Source organism: Pinus tabuliformis, chromosome 7 (genome assembly GCF_031772625.1).
Source record: "Pinus tabuliformis cultivar Carrire ecotype Pingquan chromosome 7, CPIR1, whole genome shotgun sequence".
NCBI lineage: Eukaryota > Viridiplantae > Streptophyta > Pinopsida > Pinales > Pinaceae > Pinus > Pinus tabuliformis.
Window position 1 is genome coordinate 242,510,622 of NC_142293.1, and position 22,657 is coordinate 242,533,278.

Genomic DNA, 22,657 nt, shown 5'->3' on the forward strand with positions numbered 1-22,657 from the left:
ATTTCAATTGGAGCATGATGCTTTGATTATGTCCATCCTAAATAATAGGTACACAAGTGATTTTTCTCCTGATCCTTGGTTATAATGTTACATGTTACCACATTAAGACAATGAACTATTTCATATCTTTTACTTTTTGAATGGTCTAACCATTATGTTTTCTTGTTTGAGACAAGAAACTAGACTATTTTTGATGATACAGTTTGATATGTATGAATTAATAGTGAGGTGTGAAGAATTGTAGTTTTGGAAGGCCAGTGGACACCATTTTAATGTCGCACATAATTTGTTTATAAATAGAATTACAATTTTTCCTTTAATTTTTTTTTTTTTTTTTTATAATATATAGTTATAAAGCACAAAAGGTATACCTTATAGCCATCCTATGAGTCACAACTTATCTAAACAATCACTCTTAAAAATTCAAGCGCTGTTGCATAGTCACCAGATTACTTGCCGGCACAATAGCAAAGTGACACAATGCGATGAATGCTTGGAAGTTGGTAACATATAAAGGAATACTCTTCAACATAGTTGCACAATCAAAGGATTACCAACGGCAAAAAAAAAAGGAATACTTGTTGGGACAGTTGCACAATCACAACTAATAGATGAACCATCATCTACACATGGTCATTGAGATGGAAAGGAGTGCACGGATATTCGAGCTAAATCGTAAGTCGAGGAAAGTCTAGGAGTATTTTCACTTCTTTTAAAGAATTTACAAAGAAAAAAAGGCTTTCACTCTTCAAAACCACACTGTATGGTTCAATAGAGGTGAATTTCATTACTGAACTCAACGAATTATATTTTCTTTTGAGGTTTGCGTAATTTTTAAGGTTCAAATTTGGGGAACCTGTGACTTAGGATTCAAGTGATTTACAACCGACATTGACATATGTTTCAATCTGAATCATTGCATCCACAATTAAATTTGATAATATTAAAGAGACTACAATGTAAAATTAAAGGATTGGCCCAAAATTACCGGTATGGATAGGTCAATGTACAATAGTGAGATTAAGCAATAAATTAGAAATAGATCAAGCATTAGAGATTGGTTCTAAGACAACTAACGTAAATTGGTTCTAAGACAACTAATATAAATGGCATCAATTCAATGCCCTTAACTTGGTAATGAACAATAAAGCACAGATTGAGAATATCCCTATCAGTGATGTAAGGAAATATACGTCACTTGCTTAGATCTAGTAACGATCTAAATGATTCACAGAGTGGATAGATTTTTTTTTAATCTAAAGAATACATTATTTTTAATAATCTTATCTAACATGAGTACGTCTAAAAGCATCTAAACAAAAGCTTCGTCGAGTACGTTTAAAAGCATCTGAACAAAAGCTGTCTTTAAGATGTCATTGTAAGTTAAAAAACCTCCATTTCTTACAGAAGACATTCACGATTACTAGATATTGGTGCATATTTTTACAAGGTCGTTCATAAATGGTTTCATTTGTTGTTTCCGCAGAAACCTGCCATGTACTAGACTGCGTCTTGGAAATAAAAGTAACGGTCTCTTTTGTGAGCATACTTCATCCAATTATTTCTCCTTTGCAGTTGAATCCTTCCTTGATCCCCAAGGCAAAGAGCTATTCAGCTCTGGGATAGGTTCTTCAAGAGGGCTAAATTCTTTCAAAATGCTCTTCATAAATTTATTGCTCCTCTCTTGCAACATGAGCTGTACAATGTTGAAACTGGCAGTATTCCAATCAATCTGTGGCTGATCAAATGTACCTTTGATTGGAATCTATTGAGACCATTAGCATTCCAGAAATAAGTTAACGTTTCATTGAAAAGAATGCTAAATATTACACTACATTTTAGTCTGTATTTTACTAGCGTGACTAGTTATAGATTAGTGAAAGTATACAACGTAAAAGATGTATAGAGGAATTAATCTGTAATTCACCTTCAAATAATAATTTCTAGGCAAGCTTGACAACCCCATAATTTCATGCAATGTTGTCTTTGGAATGGCTAATATCATTTCAATGGTTTCTTCAATCAAATTTATTGCTCCCCATGATGCCACATGTAATCTTTCTGCAAAAGTCAAACAAACATAAAACAGCCATGCATCGCAAACCTTCTCTTCCAAGTATGTGTTTATGTACTGTAGTGAACTTTCCACATTTACCTTTACTAACTTCAAAGTTCAATAGCATACTAGATTATCGGTATTTCATGCGTGTGTGCAGAGAAAACTGAGAATTTACGAAAGTATTGGGTGGAAGAAACAAAACCAAAGTCATTTTTAGAGGCACCTACTAGATTCCTACAGCAGGGTGTTAGCTAGCGTCATCAAGGACTAGATTCATGGAAATTTATAGCTATTTAGGAAGTAATATTGAAAAGACAAAATAATTAGATAAGCTCCCAAACTCATAAAATTAGCAAGAGTATTTATTTAGTGGCTGCTAAAATCAACAGGCTTGAAAATAATAGAAAAACGGACATGTAGATCATAGGATTTCCCCAATGTTAGCTGTAATTTGCCGTGCTCACAATTCTCTGCAAGACCCTGGATGACTTGGCCTAGTGCTATAGAGCCTTTCCTGAAGTTGGTAGCTATCATTGGGAGGAAACTTCCAATTTTCTGCATCATTGCATCAGGCCTCCTATTTCTTTTTAGTAAGTAAAAAGATGTTTATATTATCAATACAATACACAGATACACCATCCTCAGCTGTGATATACTTGGGCTCTTGTAAGTTTTAGGGTACCATTTAACCATTCCAAAAAAATGAAAACCAGATCCTCCGTGAGAGGCACAGGAGAGATCTCCTCTTTCTTATTTTTGGCATCAGAAAACCTACTGGACAGACTCACACTTCTAGTTTCCCTACTCATATGCAAATAACAGACTATAACCTTACCCAACATCTACTATTAGTAGCGGATTATACAACTTTGTTCTACTAGATATGGTACACGCCATTAAAAAATGAAACGCCTTTTCATCATAGTACATTTTTAACCTCCCAATGACACCTCCAAAAGTAAGAGATGGAAACCATCGATTCAGCTTTATCAGGCAAACAAGGACAACAGGTTCAGATAACCTGTCTAAATCAAAGGACGCTGTGTTAGAAGCAACAGGGACAATGGCTTTTGTTAACAATGAATTTACGAATGGTGAATTCGAGTGTTAACTTCATTATTGTTCATAAGCATATTCAGGATCAGGTTGGACTTCTGCTTAGTTCATCTTGCTCGTTCTGCATCAACGGTTCATAGAGTCATTCATTCTCAGACAATCTTATGGACATGATCCTTTATGGCAGAGTTGTTAGATTTCAGTTTCCAGGATTTCAATTTCATTACAGGAATTAAGTTTCAAAGATCACTGTTTCCATGGGGATAGTATGTATAAACTTCTAAATATATGGTAATCAATGCAAAATAGAAAATTCACGTCTTAACTAGAAGTTTATCAAATCTTAATGCTGCACATTTTCAGCCTTAGGGAAATTATGAAATATAAACATAAACAAAAGCAACAGCTGACAATATTTAAACTCTTCCCTCTGCTTGTAAATAACACAGTAGTTGGAGCACACATACACCATTGTCTTTGCCCTAGAGCACTACACTCCAACAATACACATGCCTGACCTCCAAGGTGATGGTGTCTACAAGTAATGCTCCAAATGCAAGGGCACTCCACAAGATAAAGTTCAACACTCCTCCAAGCCTCCAATGACTACAATCAACCTTGTAAGCCATGTACTCCACTAGGTCCATTCCCCCTGTATCATGCTACCCCATGCTATCTAGGGCCCAATGCCCTCCTCTAGGATGCCAAATGTTCCTTGTCGAGACTCCAAAGCAGGCCATTCTCCAAGCAAGCAACCTCCTCCATGTGCCCAACATGTAGAATGTCAGCAAGCTGTCTGAAGATCTTCAAGGCCCTAAGGAACACTAACATGCAAGCACTCAACTAAGCTCAAGAAACCATTGAGTAAACCACCTCCAATGTGGGAATTAATTACAGAACATCAAGGGGCTGATCATACACCATGTATCCCACATTTCATGCAACAACCCCAACCATCGTATAAACCTAAGTTGCACGAAATGCCGAAACGTTTCAGAGTTTCCTAAATGGGCACGTTTAGAAACGTCACCTCCCAAAAATGGAAACGTCGACCAAAACGTCAGCTGAAATGTCATATATGTCTAGATATATATAAAAAAGGTCATAAATAAGTGAATAATGCATTATCTTGCAAGAAATTAGTGAATAAGACCCATAGATGACAATCTATAAGGAAAACAAAGTCTATATTAACTCTCATACATGAGTACATGATGGTCAAGTTTCCGTCAAGTTTCAAAGTTTCGGGTACGGGTACGGCACGAAATGTTGGGTTCCTAGAAGTTTCATGCAACATAGGTATAAACACTTCTAGAAAAACCATGAAAGCTAACATAGTACATGATACTATTCTAGCTAGCTTCTAGTTTAGAATGCTAGAGCTTGCATGCAAATATTTGATGATACATCCATGTTCCTTACTGCCATATGGGTCAGTTGGGATCATTTTTAATGACGTGATGTTTTTTGTGAGGATGCTATTTTAGTAGGTGGTGCTAGGGAGAGTACATGGTAGATTCAGTGGCATATTCTTGTTCCTTGTGATCATGCGAATTATTGAGAAGGTGAGATCATTTTCAACAACATCAAAGGACATTGGTGAAAATGCTATTTTAAACAAGTGGGGTTAGATGGCTAAGATGGTAAATAGGCAACATATTCTTGTTTCATGGAGTGCAAGTCAAATGAGTCTGTTAGCCCTTACACTAACAGGGGTACCTACATATTCATGCAACATTTGTTCACAGTGCACATCATTGTAAGCCCAAGGTCATAGGTTAAAGCCATCTAACAACCATCTGAGGCAAAGTATCAGGTATCCTAAAGTCTAGACCTTGTTGGTCAAACCATGGCCAATCCCTTTGAGTTCATCTATGTTCCTCTCGTCCTAAATAAGATGGAGGACCTTGGATGGGCTTACATGAAGATTCATGGTTTTAGAGGAACCTTGCTTTTGTAGAGGCGATCACCAGCATAGGAACTAGCCTAGCCCATGTCAAGTGTGCCTATGTTCTTTCCACATGGTTACGAGTCTATTGACTCTGTAGGTGGCCTTGGATTTGGTGTAGTATCTCTTAGATGTTTCTCAAACATGGCAGTCTCATAGTCAATGACATTTCATGCTTCCCCAAGGCAATTCACTTTTCCCAATGCGAAGTGGTACAAAAAGTCCAAAGTCAACATGGTCTCAAATTGTTCATTTCGATGAGAGGATGACATGCCACATGGAATATTTTCCATTTGGTAAAGGCATGCTCAAGTTATGGTTGGTTAAAGTTGGTCAATAGGTGCTACAAGTTTTCCAGGGACAAATCAAGGGTAGTGATGGACTACTTTTGACATGCATTATGTCAAAACTAGCCTACTCAATGAGAGGAAGAAAAGCCATGTTTCAATTTTTTGAGTTCCTCAAGGGCATTAGAGATCTATTGTTTTGTTTGAAAAGTAACCAGGTCCGGTCTTCATATTTATCTTTGTACTTGTATCAATTTGTATTTTATGTAAGAGAAGAAAAATAATTTTATTTAAGCATGGGTTTCCTGCTCAAGTCTAGGTCAAGCATGTTCTTCATGCTCCTAGGGTTTAATGAGTCAAAAAGAGTCTTTGTCATATGTATAAGACCCAATTGGGCAATTTGTATTAAGAAAGAAACATTATTTGAGTTTGTAAAGTCAATTTGGACTCCCAAGACCAAGTTGGCCCTGCCAGTGAAAGTCGGCCTAGAAGAGGCCTATTTGACCCCTTGAAAAGGGGGTATAAAAGGGAAGAGACTTAGACTTTTGGACATCAATCACAAACAAGTTCGATTTGCACCTAGACAAGAATAAATCAAGAGCGGAGGACAAAGAAATAAGAAGAAAGACCAAGAAAAGGAAGAAGATCTGAAATTTGACCTATTTCTGCCTACATGTGCGAAAGTCTAGGGTTTCTATGCGAATTGCAGGGCTGAAAGTTGCAGGCCGAAATTGGAGACCTAAATTGAGGCCTGAAACTTTGATTGGAACAAACTTTGAAGAGGTTGACCTTTGTTGACTTTGGAAGACGTTTTCTTGTTTGGAGAAGATCTTTTGGAAGGTTGACTTCGTGCTTGGTGGAAGTCTTGGTGTTGGTTATTCGGTCTTGGAAATCTCATTTTGATCTGATTCTTTAAGAAGAGGATTGTTTGAGTTTTCCCCAATAGTGAGATTTTTCCCTGGCATGGAGCCTATATCTTGCGTTCTTTGTGTTATTGTGATCTTCATGTTTCTGATCATTGCTTGATGAAGAAGTAAAATGCCAACAAATGTCACAAGTAATTATCAAGTAAGGAGAATCAACATTAATCTACAAATACCTTGATTTTCCAACACGGTGTCAGAGCTAAGGTCGGTAAAAGGAGGCTAGAAGATCACTCTTGTTGGCATAGATGAAGATACTTCTACAGCGGTTTCTCCATTGAAGGCGAAGTTCTATGGCAATTTCTTTTCAGAATAAATGCAGTGATTACACTTTAATTTAATGAGAAACTCTGTGGATAAGGAAACAAGTTTCACTGTGGAATGGTACCTATGATGTTGGGCACAAAACAAGATCCAATTTCTTCCTCTTGACAGAGATCTGAATTCTGTATGATACTAGTAAACTTCAGTTGTTAAGGTATAAATGGCATGATCTGAGTTGCAAAGGTATGATTCGAAGTCTACTACTGTTGCCAAGATTATAAGTATGTCTGTAATCCAAGTCACAGTATGTATATATGATATCAGTAAGCTTCAGGAGGTGTTTGATCAGAACTACTACAGTGATCAGAAATTATCAAGATAGTATTCTCAAGCAATCCAAGTTTTGTTACAATAGTTTGGATCAACATCTTCATAAAACAAAGTCGGATTTCGAAAGAATGGGCTTCGAAAAGTTCTGAAGCAAGTTTTATGTTCAAGACAATGATATAAGTTCCCTTCTGCGCGATGCAATGATATTCTTTATACTCCAACAGCAGATACGAGATACTCTTCCTACGGTTGACACATTCATGATGCAAGACAGAGACATGATTCAATGCAATGATTGTAAAGCAAAGTGGCAATACTGTTATGCTTCTCCAAAATATTTTCCTACACAAGTTGTCATGGACTGTGATCTAAATTATTATGATCTGAGCCTTCTGGACTGAGATACGAAGTTACTATGACAAATTCAAAGTGGTGCAAAATTCATCTCCTTGACAATGCAGCAGTGATGTGAGGGTAATTCGACAGGACTGTGACAAAGAATCTGAAGTCTTAGGAGCACTTTTCTGAGACATAAATGAAGCAGTTAAAGAAGAAGGTCTAACCTACATCAATAAAGCAGACATGTTGAATAGGACCAAGCTTCTTACCTGGAAAGAAAGGAAGAATAAGATTGTAACAGAGTGCAATTTAAACACGAGGAAAGCTACCTGAGGCAGCCACAGATGTAGAGGATGCAGACCAAGTGAAGGAGTGGACAAGTTTTGGTGCATTTATGTGGTTTGGCTTTGTGCAGGACTAGAAGGAGGTTGGCTGAGTTCAGAGAGCAAGTTCAGGGCATGCATTGAAGGCTTGAATCTCCCATGACTAGACCGTAGGTTCCTTGGAAGAAGGCCAAATCCTATAGGTGCATTTCAAGAGGGCTGTAAGGCCTAGAAGGAAGACAAAACAAGTGTAATGTCCCTTCCTAAATTATTTTGGAATAGGATTAATTTCTACATTTTTGGGCCAATTTTGGAGGTGATGGGGCCCATTTCATTTTTATTAGAAGACTTAGGAGATAGAAGTAAGCTACTTTGGGATTTTGTTAGCAGCATGTGGGACCACCCACACAACGAAATACGCACTCCCTAAGCCAATAGTTCGAAATGCGTGAGAGGGAAAATTGAAAGCTTAGCGGGGGGCCCACAAAGGATGTTAGGTCCCTATAATACTAGTGATTCCCCCATTACTATTCTCATTGTAACCCTTATTGTTATTATTGTGCCTCTATTGTCCCCATATTGTTATTAGTGTGCCCCATAGAAGCCCACTATTGTTATTGTTGTGCCCTTATATTATTATTGTTATGTTGGCTTTGATTATATTGTGACCCCTTACACTCCTATATATAGAAAAGAGGTTTAGTCATTTGTAGCATCCAAGAATCGTTCATTAGTGTAATGTAAAGGAGGTTTCCCCCTCGAAGAGGTTGATTTTGAAGTCGTTGATCTATCTTTTCTATCTTTTTGTGAGCTGATTCATAACATTTGGTATCAAAGCTTTGGATTCTAGGATTTCATTGCTCCAAATAAGTCATTGTGGCATTTTCGCTATAACTTTTTTTCTGTGACGTTTTAGAAGCTAAAAAAACCCATTTGAGCCGAAATATCGATGATTCTTGGGTCCGAATTTCAAATCTTGTTTCGCTATATTTGCAGAGATATGGTCTAAGAAAGTTAGGGTTTTTGCAGGCTCCCGAATTATATCCCAAACAGGTGACCTTGAGAAAATCGTCATAACTTTCTCTTTGAGTATTAGATTGAAATTTCGTAAGAAGTTACAGAAAGAGGACAGACTGTAGTTTTCTGTACATCGTTCTCAGGTCTGAAGGTTGAAACAGTGACACATGGCACTTCGTACAAGTTTGATTTACTGAAGAAATGTATAATTAGGTCATCTTGGGAGATTGGGCATAACTCTTTCTTAGAGAATCCAATTTCGATCAGACTGGTGGTGTTGGAAAGAGGACTCAAAGGGCTACTACAGTTCGCAATTTTAGACATTGGAGATGTTGAATTTTCTAAGTCTATCGATTAGAAAATTAATCTGTATTCTGTTGGCTTATTTCTTCTACTTGTTTAAATTCGAACAAGTTATTTAAAGCATTTAAATACCGAAATAAACACAATACAGTTACAACATCTACAAATCATCAACTGAAAGAAAATAAGCACACAAGTGACATCGTTATTTTTGGACAGATGTCCCCAAAAAAACCCAATGTGGGAAAACCGGTGCAACTAATCAGAGGGTTATATTATTATGTAGTCTTTCTGAGTACAACAGAGTGCCTAACCAGCTCACCCAACAGAGAAAAATACACGACAACAATACCTCTATATTCGAAGATAGGTATTCAAAAAACCTATCCCATGAAACCCTCTTCGACACAACTAAAGCTCAGTGATGGCCCTTCTGGCCTCTGCATCAGCCTTTCGTTGACCTGCGTCAGCCCTCTGAGGCACTGCGCAGCCTTTGGAACCCTGTGCGTCACTCCAACAGCCTCTGCGTGGATGATGCAGTCCCTCTAGCCTCTGTGCTGTCTCTGCTGGGCTCTGCGTACCCTGGACTGGTTGTTGCTCTCGCTTTCTCTGCTTTTGTGCTGGTCTCTCAGTATTGTCTCTAACTCTCTGCCTCTGTGCCTCGTACTCACTGCCCCTCGCTGCTAATCACTGATTCAACTTTGCTTGGCAACCCCGCTCTAGCAAAATGAATGACTGATCACTCTGGTGTGTTCTCTAATTGACCCTCAAGCCTCTTCTTATACTTTTCTCGTTGGTCTTTCAACAATCGAGATTAAATCTCTAATCAACGGCTAAGATTAGATTTAGCTTGATCCATGACTTTTGGAACCTTCTAACCTAGTTTTATATTAATACCCATTAATATTTTATTTTTCCTAAGTTTAGATTTAGGAATTTCATTAAAAATATTAATTATTTTAATATCTCCCAAATCGGGTACAATCTCTCCGAACCATTTCTGGGTCTTGGAGATTTAATGTGCTTTAGCCTTTCCACCAATTTCCATGGCTAGAGCACATCCGATGCTACCTCAAATCAACACTCCCTCTTAGCAAGCACTGTGCTTTAGCAATACTCCTCACTGAGCACTACTCTGATTATATGGCACCGGTACCTATGTTGATGCTAGGCCTCCCTGCCCAACATCCTCTGACTGCTGCATCCTGTACTGCTGCCCATGGCCCTGCCACTGCCACTGCTGCATCTGTACGGCAGCTCCCTTTGCATTCGTGCTGCAGCTAGTCTATCCTCCCAACACTGCATCGGCACTGCATCCGCCTCTCATCATGTTGCATCGTGCTACTTCATACTACTACTACACTGCAACTCAGTTACTGAGAAGCTAAGTTGCATGAAACGGGGAAACATGTACGAGTTTCCGAAATGGGCACGGGTATGAAACGTGACCCCCTCAAATTTTGGAAATGGGGAAACGTGAATATATATATATATATATATATATATATATATATAGGATATTTAAGAAATATGTGCAATCATAAAGCATATATGATACATTCTAATTTATTATATTATGATAAAATTGTCAATTGTCAATGCATAAACTATAAGTCTCTAAATTTACATCACATTTACTCGTGAATGATCACATAATGAAAATAGAAATATCCAAAATTAGCCACGAGAAATTTCTAATTTCTTGTCTTGTGCTTGATTGGGAGTCTCCTACATAGTCGAACGACCTTAGTGCTCTTGATTAAATAAAAGTTTCATACCCTAGTACCCTACATGCTTTTGATTATTGGGAGTCTCCCCTGCATAGAGGGCTTGGTTCTCTTGATTAAATACAAGTTCCATACTCTAGTACATGATAAAATCCAATGGAAACATTGCAATCCCTCCAATCCTGAAATCCTGAAAAACAGATAAGTCTGCTGGATTTTGAGTGAGACCTAAAATTCTACTTTCTCCATATGAAATCCAATGAGGGCAAAACCACTCTCAAACATCCTGAGTCATTTCATGGTAATGTTAAAATTTAAGTAAAATGATGAAAATGAAAAATAAAGGAGAATATCACTTTTACTTTAAGAATTTAACATTACCATGAAGTTCATTTTAATAACCTAATTAAAAATTAGAAGACAAAAAAAAAGTCAAACTGCATGTGGAAACGGCGTCGTACGGCCCAGAAACGCGTTTCCGGCCATACTGGCCACGTTTCCGCCTCGAGAAACGTGCCAGTACGGCCGGAAACATGTTTCTGGGCCGTATCGTACGCGTTTTTGAGTTTCGTTTTTGTTTCCGTACGGAAACTCCTCCCCTGCCCAATTTCTGACATCCCTGTCAGGCTAGAAACACTCCCGATGTTGAATCTCCCTTTGCTACTAACAAGTGCTCCCTCTACTAACCTTTGCGCCGCTGCAACAACTCCCTGATTCTCACACCGTTGCACACCTCTCTGTGCCATCCTGAACCTTTGCAACACTCCCGTGTTGCAGCCTGCTAGCCTCGCGCTGCCCGGGGACTTTTGCACTGTAGCACCCTCTGCCGCTTCATCCGCATCCATCTCTACCAACATCTGCCAATCCTGCTACTCCTCTTCGAGGCTCCCATAGCAAGGTATAATCCAAGAGGTTGGGTACCTCAAGGATCTTGCCCCTTATCGTATGTAATCCTCTTGACTACAGCTCGATGTCTCCCCACTTCTTCTCAAGTGCCACATGAGCACTCATGGCACAATCGTCATCCTCGACTTCTTTCTCCACCCTCGCTGGCACTGCCTTTGAGTCAGAAGCTCTCCCTTACTCTTATTCCTCGGAAAATGGTTCACATAGTGACCCAGTTCCCCACAATGGAAGCACTTGACCTTGGAGATGTCCTTCTTCTTCCCCTTCTCCTGCTTTCCCACAGATCCTAGAGCCGCATCCTCTTCCTCTTCCTTCTTGATCCTGATCCCTTTGCCGCTACTTCCCACCTTGGTCAGCCATCTAATGTCTTCTTGATGAAGAACCGCCCATAGTTCTTCCAAATCCAAAAGACTCATCTTGCCCAATATGCTCTAGACAAATGTCTCCCAATCCTCTGAGACTGCGTTAAGTGTGGTCCTTACCATCAACTCTTGATCCAGCGCGGCCCCTATGGAAGTCAGTTGGTCACGGATATCCTTCAACCGACTGAGGAAGACATCTATCTGCTCTCCCTTTTGCATCTGGTATGACCTTAGCTGATTCTCTAGGAGCATCTTCCTTTGCATGGAAGTATGCTGGTGCAATGTCTTCAAAGTGTCTCACATCTCCTTTGTTGTTTCCTTCTCAGCAATATGTGGGACCACATGATCCTTGACCCCATCAAGGATGATACACTTTGCCTTAGCCATTGCCTCCTCGTACCTTTCATTAGCTACCCGGTCAACTGGGATAGCCATCACTCTCAAGGCAAAGCCCTTGATATGATGTCTGTCTAGAATGGACAAGATCCTGGCCTTCCAGACCACAAAGTTAGACGCTTTGTCTAGCCTGTCCTAATCTCTCAACCCATTCACGACCATCTCGCTGCTCTTCTGTAGACTCCTCCGAGTCTCTCTACTTCTCGACTAAAAGTTTTCAGTTCGACTCCTGCTGAGTCTCTCTACTTCCGGTCTGTAATTTCTCAGTTCGACTCCTCCAGTCTCTCTACTTCCTGTCTGGAAGTTCTTCTGGAATCCCTCTAAGTCCTAATTTCCCTCCTCGAAATCCTTCCTCCAACTGTCAAGTTGCTCCTCTCTGATTGTCTGTGCAACTGCAACACTGATCTGGATTCGTTGGCTAGAAATCCGCCTAGGAAGCAACTTCCTCTACCTTGGTCTTTCCCTGTTAGGTATTGTTCTAACCACAGTACCCCACCAGCGTCGCTCCCGGAAACTACCCACAACTTCCTTTGCCCCAACAACTGAAGGATTGAGCCTCTTAGCTCTGCACAATCTCGACACCGGCAAAACAACTCCCTCAGCCAATTGCGTCAGCCCTTCTGGTCTCTGCGTGGCTCTGTGTGAGCCTCTCTGTGCCCTTCTCAACCTCTGCGTTAGCCTCTCTCTAGCCCAAACTGATGACGTAGTCCCTCTGTGTCAACCCTTCCTTTGTTGCTTTTGCAAGGATTAGCTACTGTCACTCGGGACAACGGATTCTGCTGCAAATGCTCTGCTCAGCTGATGCCTTCAGTTCTCTTATGATCTGTAACTATGCTCTGGTACCATGTTGAATTTTCTAAGTCTATCCATTAGAAAATTAAGCTGTATTCTGCTGGTTTATTTCTACTACTTGTTTAAATTCGAACAAATTATTTAAAACATTTAAATACCAAAATAAACACAATACAGTCACAACATCTACAGATCATCAACTGAAAGAAAACAAGCACACAAGTGACACCCTTTTTTTTGGACAAATGTCCCTGGAAAAACCCAATGTGAGAAAACCGGTGCAGCTAATCAGAGGGTTATATTATTATGCAGTCTTTCTGAGTACAACAGGGTGCCTAACCAACTCACCTGACAGAGAAAAATACACAACAACAATACCTATATATTCGGAAACAGGTATTCAGAAAACCTGTTCCACGAAACCCTCTCCGGCACAACTGAAGCTCAGCACTCGCTCTTCTAGCCTTTGCGTCAGCCCCAGGACTCTCTGCATCAGCGCTCTAAGGCACTGCGTAGCCTTTGAGACCCTCTGTGTCACTCCAACAGCCTCTGTGTGGATGGTGCAGTCCCTCTGGCCTCTGCGCTGTCTCTATTGGGCTCTGCGTAGCCTGGACTGGCTGCTGCTTTCGCCCTCTCTGCTTTTGCGCTAGTCTCTCTGTATTGTCCGTGCCTCTCTGCCTCGTACTCACTGCCCCTCGCTGCTGATCACTGATTCAACTTTGCTTAGCAACCCCGCTCTAGCAAAATGAATGACTGATCACTCTAGTGTTTTTTCCAACTAACCCTCAAGCCTCTTCTTATACTTTTCTCGTCGGTCCTTCAACGCCCGAGATTACATCTCTAATCAACGATTAATATTATATTTGGCTTGATCCATGAATTTTGGTACCTTCTAACCCAGTTTTATATTTTTATTTTTTTTTGACAGATTCGGTTGCTATTATAAATCTAAAAAAAAGGTGGGAGACTGAGCTCCAAAAATACATGCTGAGGTGCCAAGAAGAGCTAGGGAAGAAGGAGTTACAGCTTAAACAAAATTCCTCCTTAATCCTGCCCTTTGGGCTTCTAAAAACCAAAGACCAAACGTAAATCCTAACAAACTGAAGTAATAAATAACAACATTTACAAAGCATCAGTGTATATTACTGTGGCTGATGTGTCGAGCAACGGACTCTTCAGGTTTTTCGTCGACGCCGACTTGCTTCAAGCTTGACGAACTTGTTGGAGCTGCATTTTTCTTTTCTGTTGTTCCGTTGTTCCTGCTGTTCCGATTTTTTTGCTTTAAAAAGCCGAGGGGTATATAAATAGAGAGGGGAGAACAAAGGCCTTCGTTTCTCAGTGAAAGCAGAGAAGTAAGAACAGGCAAGGAAGGAACTGCGAAGGGAGGAGTATGCGATGGGGGAAAAATAGGGGCAGTCACTGAAAAAGAGCGTTGTGAAACAACAGTGATCCGAAATGATTGAAAGAGCCGTGGAACAAGCGAAGATGGGATGGGAGGCTTGGGGGTAAAGAGAATGCATCCTAGTATAAGTAGCAAGCAAATGGAGAGGCGTGAAGGACATGATCACGAGGTGAGTGCTGAGGTGGTCACGGATTCTGCGCAGGCAACATAGATTCAAAAAATCTGAGAAGACTGCAAGGAGAAAAGGGAGGATTTCCGACAGCGTGGAGCAGATAGCCTCGGGATTGTTTTTAATTTGGTCAGGGTACACCCTGAGCAAGATGTGAGTCTTTAGATATGAAATTTTTTTACAAGTCATGGGAATCATGGAAGAAATTGGAATTGTTCCTCGTTGTTACAGAGGATATTTCCTTTTGGTCTTATACAAGCTTGGCTGGCGCGTTTATCAGCGTCTCGATTGATGGTCCAAAGGATATGGTAAAATTGGAAACCCTGAGTTTGATTGATCATGACTTGGCATCTGCTGATGGTTTGCTGTAAGAAGATGTTGGAGGCTTTTCATTTGCTAGTCATTAAACTGATAATGATAGCAGAATCGCCGAAGATCACAGCTTTCTTGATTTCATGAATTTGTAGTTGAAGAATTCCTTGATAGAGCGCCAGAGCCTCTGCTCTGTTGTTTGAAAGGATCCCTAATCCCCACTCAAAGGTGACTAAGGGCTCACCATTGGGTTTGTAGATAACTCCCCCTGCTCTCGTTGCTCCTGGATTTGATTTGGAGGCACCGTCAAAGAACAAGGAGTGGGTGTTGCTAGTGCGGAACCACTTGTTGAAGTCATCCTGCTTTAGTCAGATTTTCCACTTGTGACTGTGATTGCTGTTTAAGTCGCTATAGATTTTCGTAGCTGGCAGGATACTGATCTTATCTATCATACTCCTTATGAAATCTTTTTCTTCAACCCAAAGACTTGTCATGTCCATTTTTTTGTGCTCTTAGAAGCGATGGTTTCTATCGCAAGGCTTTTAGCCTTGCTGCAAAGATCCCTGATTGTGGTCTCTTTATCTTTAAAGATCTTGTTGTTCCTAGCAATCCAGATCCTCCATAAGAGGGCAAATGGGAGGGCATCCCACACTCTCTTGGCAATGTTGTTTTTCATGGATTGCCAGGGGTAGTTTTTTTTCCAGTTGTTAAGGACCTCCCCAATGGATTGCTGAGAGTTCCAGGTAAAGGGAACGATTGGGGTAATACTGTTCCAACAAGAAAAAACAAAAGGACACGAAATGAAGAGGTGCTGGATGGACTCCTCCACTTCTTGGCAATTAGGGTATCTGGAGGGTCTAGCAATGCCTTTTTTTTAAAGATTTTCTGCAGTGAGAGTTTTTTCTTTTAAGAGGGTCCACATAGAAAATTTCACCTTAGGGATGGCTTCTAATTTCCACACTGTTTTCCAATGTGTCCATGTTGGTGCCAGGTAGTCCCTGTTGCATAGATAATTGTATCCTGCTTGTATTGAGTAGTTGGTGCCAGTGGGGTCCCATCGGAATCCATCCTTGCCATTTTTTATTATAGGAGCAATGTTGTGGAGGTGTTTTTGAAAGTTGTCAAGATTCTCTTTGAGTCGTTGAGGGATGGGAGGAAGGCTCCATCTCTTCCAAGCTTGGGTATTTGTGTCCCATTGCGAAATTTGATCTAAACTGTATATTCCTTTACTTTGAAGAAAGAGAATTATTGGAGCCATACCTGGAAGACTGCTAATTGGCTAATTCCCCATAATTTTATCAGTGCCAATGTTGATTTTGCTGCCGCCTTTGGGAACCTTGGAGACATTTTGAGCCATAAAGGAGATGGCTTTTTACAGAGTTTCCAGATCCTTGTGCTGTTCCTGTTGGGTATTTCAGTTGTAAGCAGATGTTGCCTTGGGTGGCTGAGATATTTGGCCTCCAGAACTTTTTTCCACCAAGCTGATTGGTCTTCAATAAGCCTCCAAACTATCTTGCTGCCAAAGGCTGAATTGGTGAGAGATGGGGATCTAATTCCAAGACCTCCTTTTTCTTGGTTTTGAATTACTTGTTTCCATCCAACCAAGTTATATTTTCTCTTTTCATTTTTCCCTCCCTACCAAAGGAAAAACCTGAGAATACTGTCCATTTTGCGGAGAAAAGAGGCTGGAGCCTAGGCAAGGGAGAAATGGTAAAGAGGAAGAGAGGAAAGGCCCGATTTGAGCAGTACAAATCGTCCAGATGGGTTGAGCCAAGTGGCTCCCCACTTTTGCACTTTTCTTTTCATTTTATCTGAAGTTGTTTCCCAACATCAACTCTTGCGTTTCCTATATTCACTGGCATTCCCAAATAACTAAAATGGTGCCAATTTAACTTGCAAGGCACACCGAAGATGTTGGCTATGTTTTGAAGCGTCTGAGCTGAGGCGTTCCATCCATAAATACAACTTTTGAAGTGATTAATCATTCCCCCTGAATATCTCATGAATTTGTCTAATAAAGATTTGAATCTTCAAGCTATGATTGTGGACGCCCCTCCAATCAGCAGGGTATCATCAGCAAATCGGGAGTGATTGATGGTTTTCACTCCATCTTCAAATTTGATTCCAGTGATGAGGCTTGTCTGCCGCTTATGGTCAAGGGCACAACTAAAGGACTCAGCGATTAAAAGGAAAAGGTAGGGGGACAGAGGACAACCTTGCCTTAATCGTCTTGAAGATTGAAACGCAGGGCCAAGTCTGCCATTGATAAGGGGAGCTATCCAAGGGCCAGAGATACAGGCTCTTATGAGATCAATAAAGAAGGATGAGAAGCCCATTTTTTGAAGAACAACAAATAGAAAGGAGTGTTTAACCCTGTCAAAAGCGTTTGCCAAGTCCAATTTCAGGATGAAGCCCTTTTCATTTCTAGAATGGCTTGAGTGAATGGCTTCCTGGACTAAGAGAATAGAATCTGAAATATGCCTATTTGTCATAAAGCCACCTTGTTTTTCATAGATTAACATAGGCAATAGAGGTTTGAGACGGGAAGCAAGAATTTTTGTGAAAATTTTGTAGGAAGAATTACATAAGGATATGGGCTGGAAACGGGAGAAATTTGAAGGTCGGTTCTCCTTTGAAATGAGGGCCAGATGTGTTGAATTTGTGTAGCCTCCTAGTTTATTTTTCCTCTGAATCCATTTAAAGTATTTGATGAGGTCCTTTTTGATCATTTCCCAATACTCCCTCTAAAAACAAATAGGAAAGCCTTCCGGCCCTGGTGCCTTGTCTAGCTAGAGGCCCCAAATTGCTTCCTTGATTTCTTCTTCTTTTATTTCCTTTGTCAGCGTTTCATTTGCTTCTGCTGCAATATTTTTTGGCAAATGTTGTAAGAAATCAGCGTAGTTTTCATCGTCCCCTGATTCAGTTAGTAGCGCTTTAAAATGTTCTGAGGCAACGTTTTTGATGGTAGTTTGATCATTGTGTTGAGTGCCTGCATTATCTGTGATAGCTGTTATATTATTTCTGATTTGCTGAACAGTGGCTTTCTTATGGAAAAAAGTTGTGTTCTTGTCTCCGCTCTTCAACCAAGTCTGCCTTGATTTAATTCGCCATTTTTCTTCCTCTTCTCTTCTGATACTGTATAGCTGACTGTAAAGATTTTCTTCTTGATTTTTTTCAGCCTGATAATATTCTTGCTTTTCTAGTGCATAGTGAAGTTCTTCAATTTTGGCTTTCACTTCTCTTTTTTTTGCTTCTGGCTCTTTATATTGGGTTTTTGCCCAATTCTTGAGAGCATTCTTTACATTTCCAAGTTTGCTTTCCCAAATAAAACTTGGAGATCCTTCGACACGTTGGCACCAAGTTTGCTGGACCAACACTTTGGCTGCATCAATGTCATTCCATAAAGGACTGTATTTAAAAGGGAGAGGGCCCAGGGGGCAAAGAGATTCAAGGGTTAAAGCAGTGGGATAATGGTCTGAAGCAGCAAAAGGAAGGATGGAAGCGTTGACAGTTGAAAAGGTGGAGAGAAGGGATACATTTACCAGGATTCGGTCGAGCCTTTCCATAATATTATTTCTCCCCAGTCTGCGATTACTCCAGGTGTATTTGCAATTCTTTGGAATGATATCGACAAGATCACCATGTTGCATAACATTTTCTGACTGATTTCTAAAAGGATCTGGGTTTAAGCTGCCTCCACATTTTTCATTAACATGTAAAATGAGGTTTAAGTCACCTCCTAAAATGATGTTGTTGTTGTTTTCTTCTGCTATATTATTGTTGAGAGAGTCCCAACAAACTTCTTTATCCCTGTAATGATTCGGGACATAAACATTGTAAATTACTATCTGTTGACTGCTGATAATATTCTGCAATACAATCTTGACCCAATGCTGTTCTACTATTTCTGCTGTGCTGTTCCATTCCTCTTGAAGCCAAAAAGTAGCAATTCCTCCTGAGGCTCCTCTGGAATCACATATACATCCTTTGTAGCGCTTATGTTGTTCAATAATCTTGTTCAATAATCTTGTTCATCTCTGGCTGTCTTTGCTTTGTTTCTTGGAGTAAAACAATGGTTGGTTTATCTTGGTTAATAAGATCCTTTAAGGCATTTGATTTGGATGGGTGCCCTAGTCCCCTGCTGTTCCATGAGAGGATTTTAATCATTTCAGGTGAGAGGTGTGAGGAGTTGCTCTCCCTCCCGTGTCTTTGTTTGCTATGTCTTTGTCTGTTAGTCCTTGAATATATGATTCAATGGGGTTCTGGAGCCCCAATGCTATGTCCTTTTGCGCATTTCATCCCTGTGTTGTTTGGCAGACTTTCTTCCAGGCTTCTTTTGATTGTCTAGAATGGATCCATGTTCCTTGGAATTGCTTCTGGTGATTCTAAGAGGGGGAGGATCAGACGGGAGGGAAGAGGAAATGACTTGGGGAAGGGGAGACGAGGTAGGATCAGATTGAATAAAGGGAGGGGATTCCTTGGGAAGAGAGAGGATGTGAAAGGGATTGGAAGAGGGAGAAGAGGTAAGGGGATCCAGCTGGTGATCAGAAGATAGGGGAGGTTGTGGGGAAGAAGGGGGAGGAAATGAAGGCGGGGGAGAAGAGGGAGGGGAAATTGGAGGAGGTCGAGAGGAAGGACCTGCTTCATGGGATGGTTTAGGACTACGAGTTGTCTTTTTTCTTTTTAACGGTTTCCCATTGCTCTTCTTGTGGATTATTTTCTACATTAGAGTTTAGTGCAACGATTAGCAAAGTGACCGTACTCGTGACATACCTTGCACTTGAAGGGGATCTGTTCATAGTCAAGCTGCTGAATGTGTGTCTAGTCGTCAACCTTGAGCTTGATGGCTTCTGGCAGACCTTTACCCAAATCTTCTACACAGATGCGGTCACAGGTCTGCATGTTATCTTTCGGTTCACTCCAATCAATGTATTTCCCAACAACATTCCCAATAGCACGCATAGATTCGTTTCCCCAGCAATGCAAGGGGAGGTGAGGAAGCCGGACCCAAACAGGGACCGCATTAGGAATATCAAGCTTCGGGTCAAAATCCAGAGTCCATTTGTTTAAATATAAACCTCTGGAATCCATGAAACAAGGCCCATTACGAAAGATTAAATCCTTGTCTTCCTTTGTCTCAAAATGAAATGTAAAATATCCCTTTTCACAAAATCTGATAGAGATTTTCCCTTGTATTTTGTCTGTCCAATTCCTTTCACCTGCCTCTCGACTGTTTTTGGAGAGGGCCAAAGTCCTGTAAATTGCCCAATAAGTCCTTTTTTCTGCCAAGGCAAGAGCAGCTATTCTGGGCAAAGTTGGAGGGAGAGAAACTTCCTGTAACCCATCAAGTTTTTTCCCAAACTTTGAGACTAAAGGGCGAGCTCGCTGAGGAGGCATGGACTTGAGCAAGGTAGAGAAGGCGTGTTGGTGAGCTGCCTCCTTCGGCGAAGCCTCCAGAGGGGCCATTCCGAGCGGTCGAAGATCGATTCAGACCTAATGTTTGTAGGTGGCGGCGGGAGCAGAGCGCGCGTCCAGTTACCAAAGATTTCCACAAAAGTCCTCTAACCCAGTTTTATATTAATACCCATTAATATTTTATTTTTCCTAAGTTTAGACTTAGAAACTCCATTAAATATATTAAGTATTTTAATATCTCCCAAACCGGATACAATCTGTCCAAACCATTTCTGGGTCTTGGAGATCTCATGTGCTTTAGCCTCTCCACCAATTTTCATGGCTAGAGCACATCCGATGCTACCCCAAATCAACAGGAGATCCGAAATTTCAGAGATACATCGATTCAATATCAAGCTCCTACAAAATGAAAAAATGTGTGTAGTTTTTTTAAAATTTTGCATAAGTTTGGTTTGAAAAATTAGTTTGAAGGAATTCAAAAGGCACAGTGAAACATAATTATCATTAATTGATGCCCAAAAGAAAGAAAATGGAGACACTTAGTAAGCAACTTGAAAGCTCTAGCATGACTCATGAAGAAGAGGAAGAAATGCAACATGATATATCAAAATTACGAGACCAAGTGCAACAAAATTCACTCTCACAAAAAGTAACAGAAGCTAAAGTGGATGGTTTAAAGAAAGGCGTAGAAGTTAAGATGGATGGCATGGAAGATAAGATGGATGGTTTAAAGAAATGCAAGGAAGCTAAAAAGAATGATGAAGAAGTGTGGGCACTCATTCAAAAGTTACAACAAGATCCTAGTACATCTGATACATTTAGCTAGAGAAATGATTCATTATGGTACAAAGATTGCTTATATCTCTATAAGAATTCCCAACTCAAACAAAAGATTCTTTTGGAATTGCACACTTCTCCCTTAGGAGGGCACTCGGGATTTTTAAAAACTTACCACAAAGTTAAGAAGGAATTTTTTTGGGATGGCCTTAAATTGGATATTCAAAAGTTTGTGGCGAAATGTTTGGTTTGCCAACAAAATAAAGTTGAAACAATTAAGACTCCAGGTCTATTACAAGCTTTATCCATTCCAAGTCAACGTTGGGAGGAGGTTTCAATGGATTTTATCACAGGTTTACCCAAGTCCGAAGGAAAGAGTGTCATCATGGTGGTAGTTGACAGACTTAGCAAGTATGCACACTTTTGTGCATTATCTCATCCATTTAAAGCCAGTACAGTTTCTACTGCATTTATGACAACAATTCAAAAGATACATGGAATCCCAAAGATTATTGTAAGCAACAGAGATCCCATTTTCATTGGAAATTTTTGTACATAATTATTTTCTTGTCTCGATACTCAGTTAGCTCATAGCTCATCTTATCATCCGCAATCTAATGGGCAAACTGAGATAGTAAACAAATGTTTGGAAGGATATCTTCGTTGCTTTGTCTTTGATAAACAGACACAGTGGGTCAAATGGTTGCCTCTGGTTAAATGGTGGTATAACACTCCCTTCCATACTGCAGCAAAAATGACTCCATTTATGGCACTTTATGGATATCATCCACCATCCAGCACATCATATTTAAGAGAAAATTTTAAGGTTTAGGCAGTGGAAGATCACATCGAGCATCAACAACAAGTTCTCCAGCTCTTAAAGGATAACCTCACTTTGGCGCAAAATGGAATAAAACAATACACAGATCAACATTGCAGCGAAAGAAGCTTTGATGTAGGTGACTGGGTATTCCTACAGCTACAACCATATAAACAAATGTCCCTCAAGCAAGCTAAGAAAGATAATAAATTATCACCAAAGTATTATGGTCCATACAAAGTGTTGCAGAAGACTGGTATTATGGCATACAAATTGGAGCTTCCTACAGCTTCCCGAGTGCATCTAGTTTTCCATGTTTCATGTTTAAAGAAGGTTATAGGAGACAAGCTCCCAATTCAAACAATATTGCCAGAACTTGACGAGGAAGGAAAAATCATATTGGAACCTAAAGCAGTCACAAAAACAAGAACTCGACAGCGACGAAATCGATCAATTTTGGAGTATCTCATCAAGTGGAAGAACTTACCCGCTGAAGATTCCACATGGGAGGATGAGAATTTTATACAGAAGCATCCAGAACTACTCAAATGTTGAGGACAACACTTCTTTGAAGGAGAGAAGCATGTCAGGTCCCTATAATACTAGTGATTCCCCCATTGCTATTGTCATTGTAGCCCTTATTGTTATTATTGTGCCCCTATTGTCCCCATATTGTTATTAGTGTGCCCCATGTTGGAATTTCTAATTCTAATCCGTTAGAAATTCTTCC

General features: G+C 40.2%; 1 protein-coding gene across 3 annotated transcripts in view; it reads right to left on the reverse strand.

Annotated features, from left to right (window-relative positions):
* Positions 1-1,098: 1,098 nt before the first annotated feature.
* Positions 1,099-22,657, reverse strand: part of LOC149246764 (uncharacterized) — a 341,537-nt gene continuing 319,978 nt past the window's right edge. For all 3 annotated transcript variants that reach the window (XM_089458019.1, XM_089458018.1, XM_089458020.1), the window contains 2 exons: positions 1,928-2,061; positions 1,099-1,765 (listed from right to left, as the gene is read on the reverse strand). In XM_089458019.1, the coding sequence (XP_089314145.1) occupies positions 1,559-1,765; positions 1,928-2,061 (341 nt within the window). In that variant the 3' untranslated portion in view covers positions 1,099-1,558. The remainder of the gene's footprint in view (positions 1,766-1,927; positions 2,062-22,657) is intronic.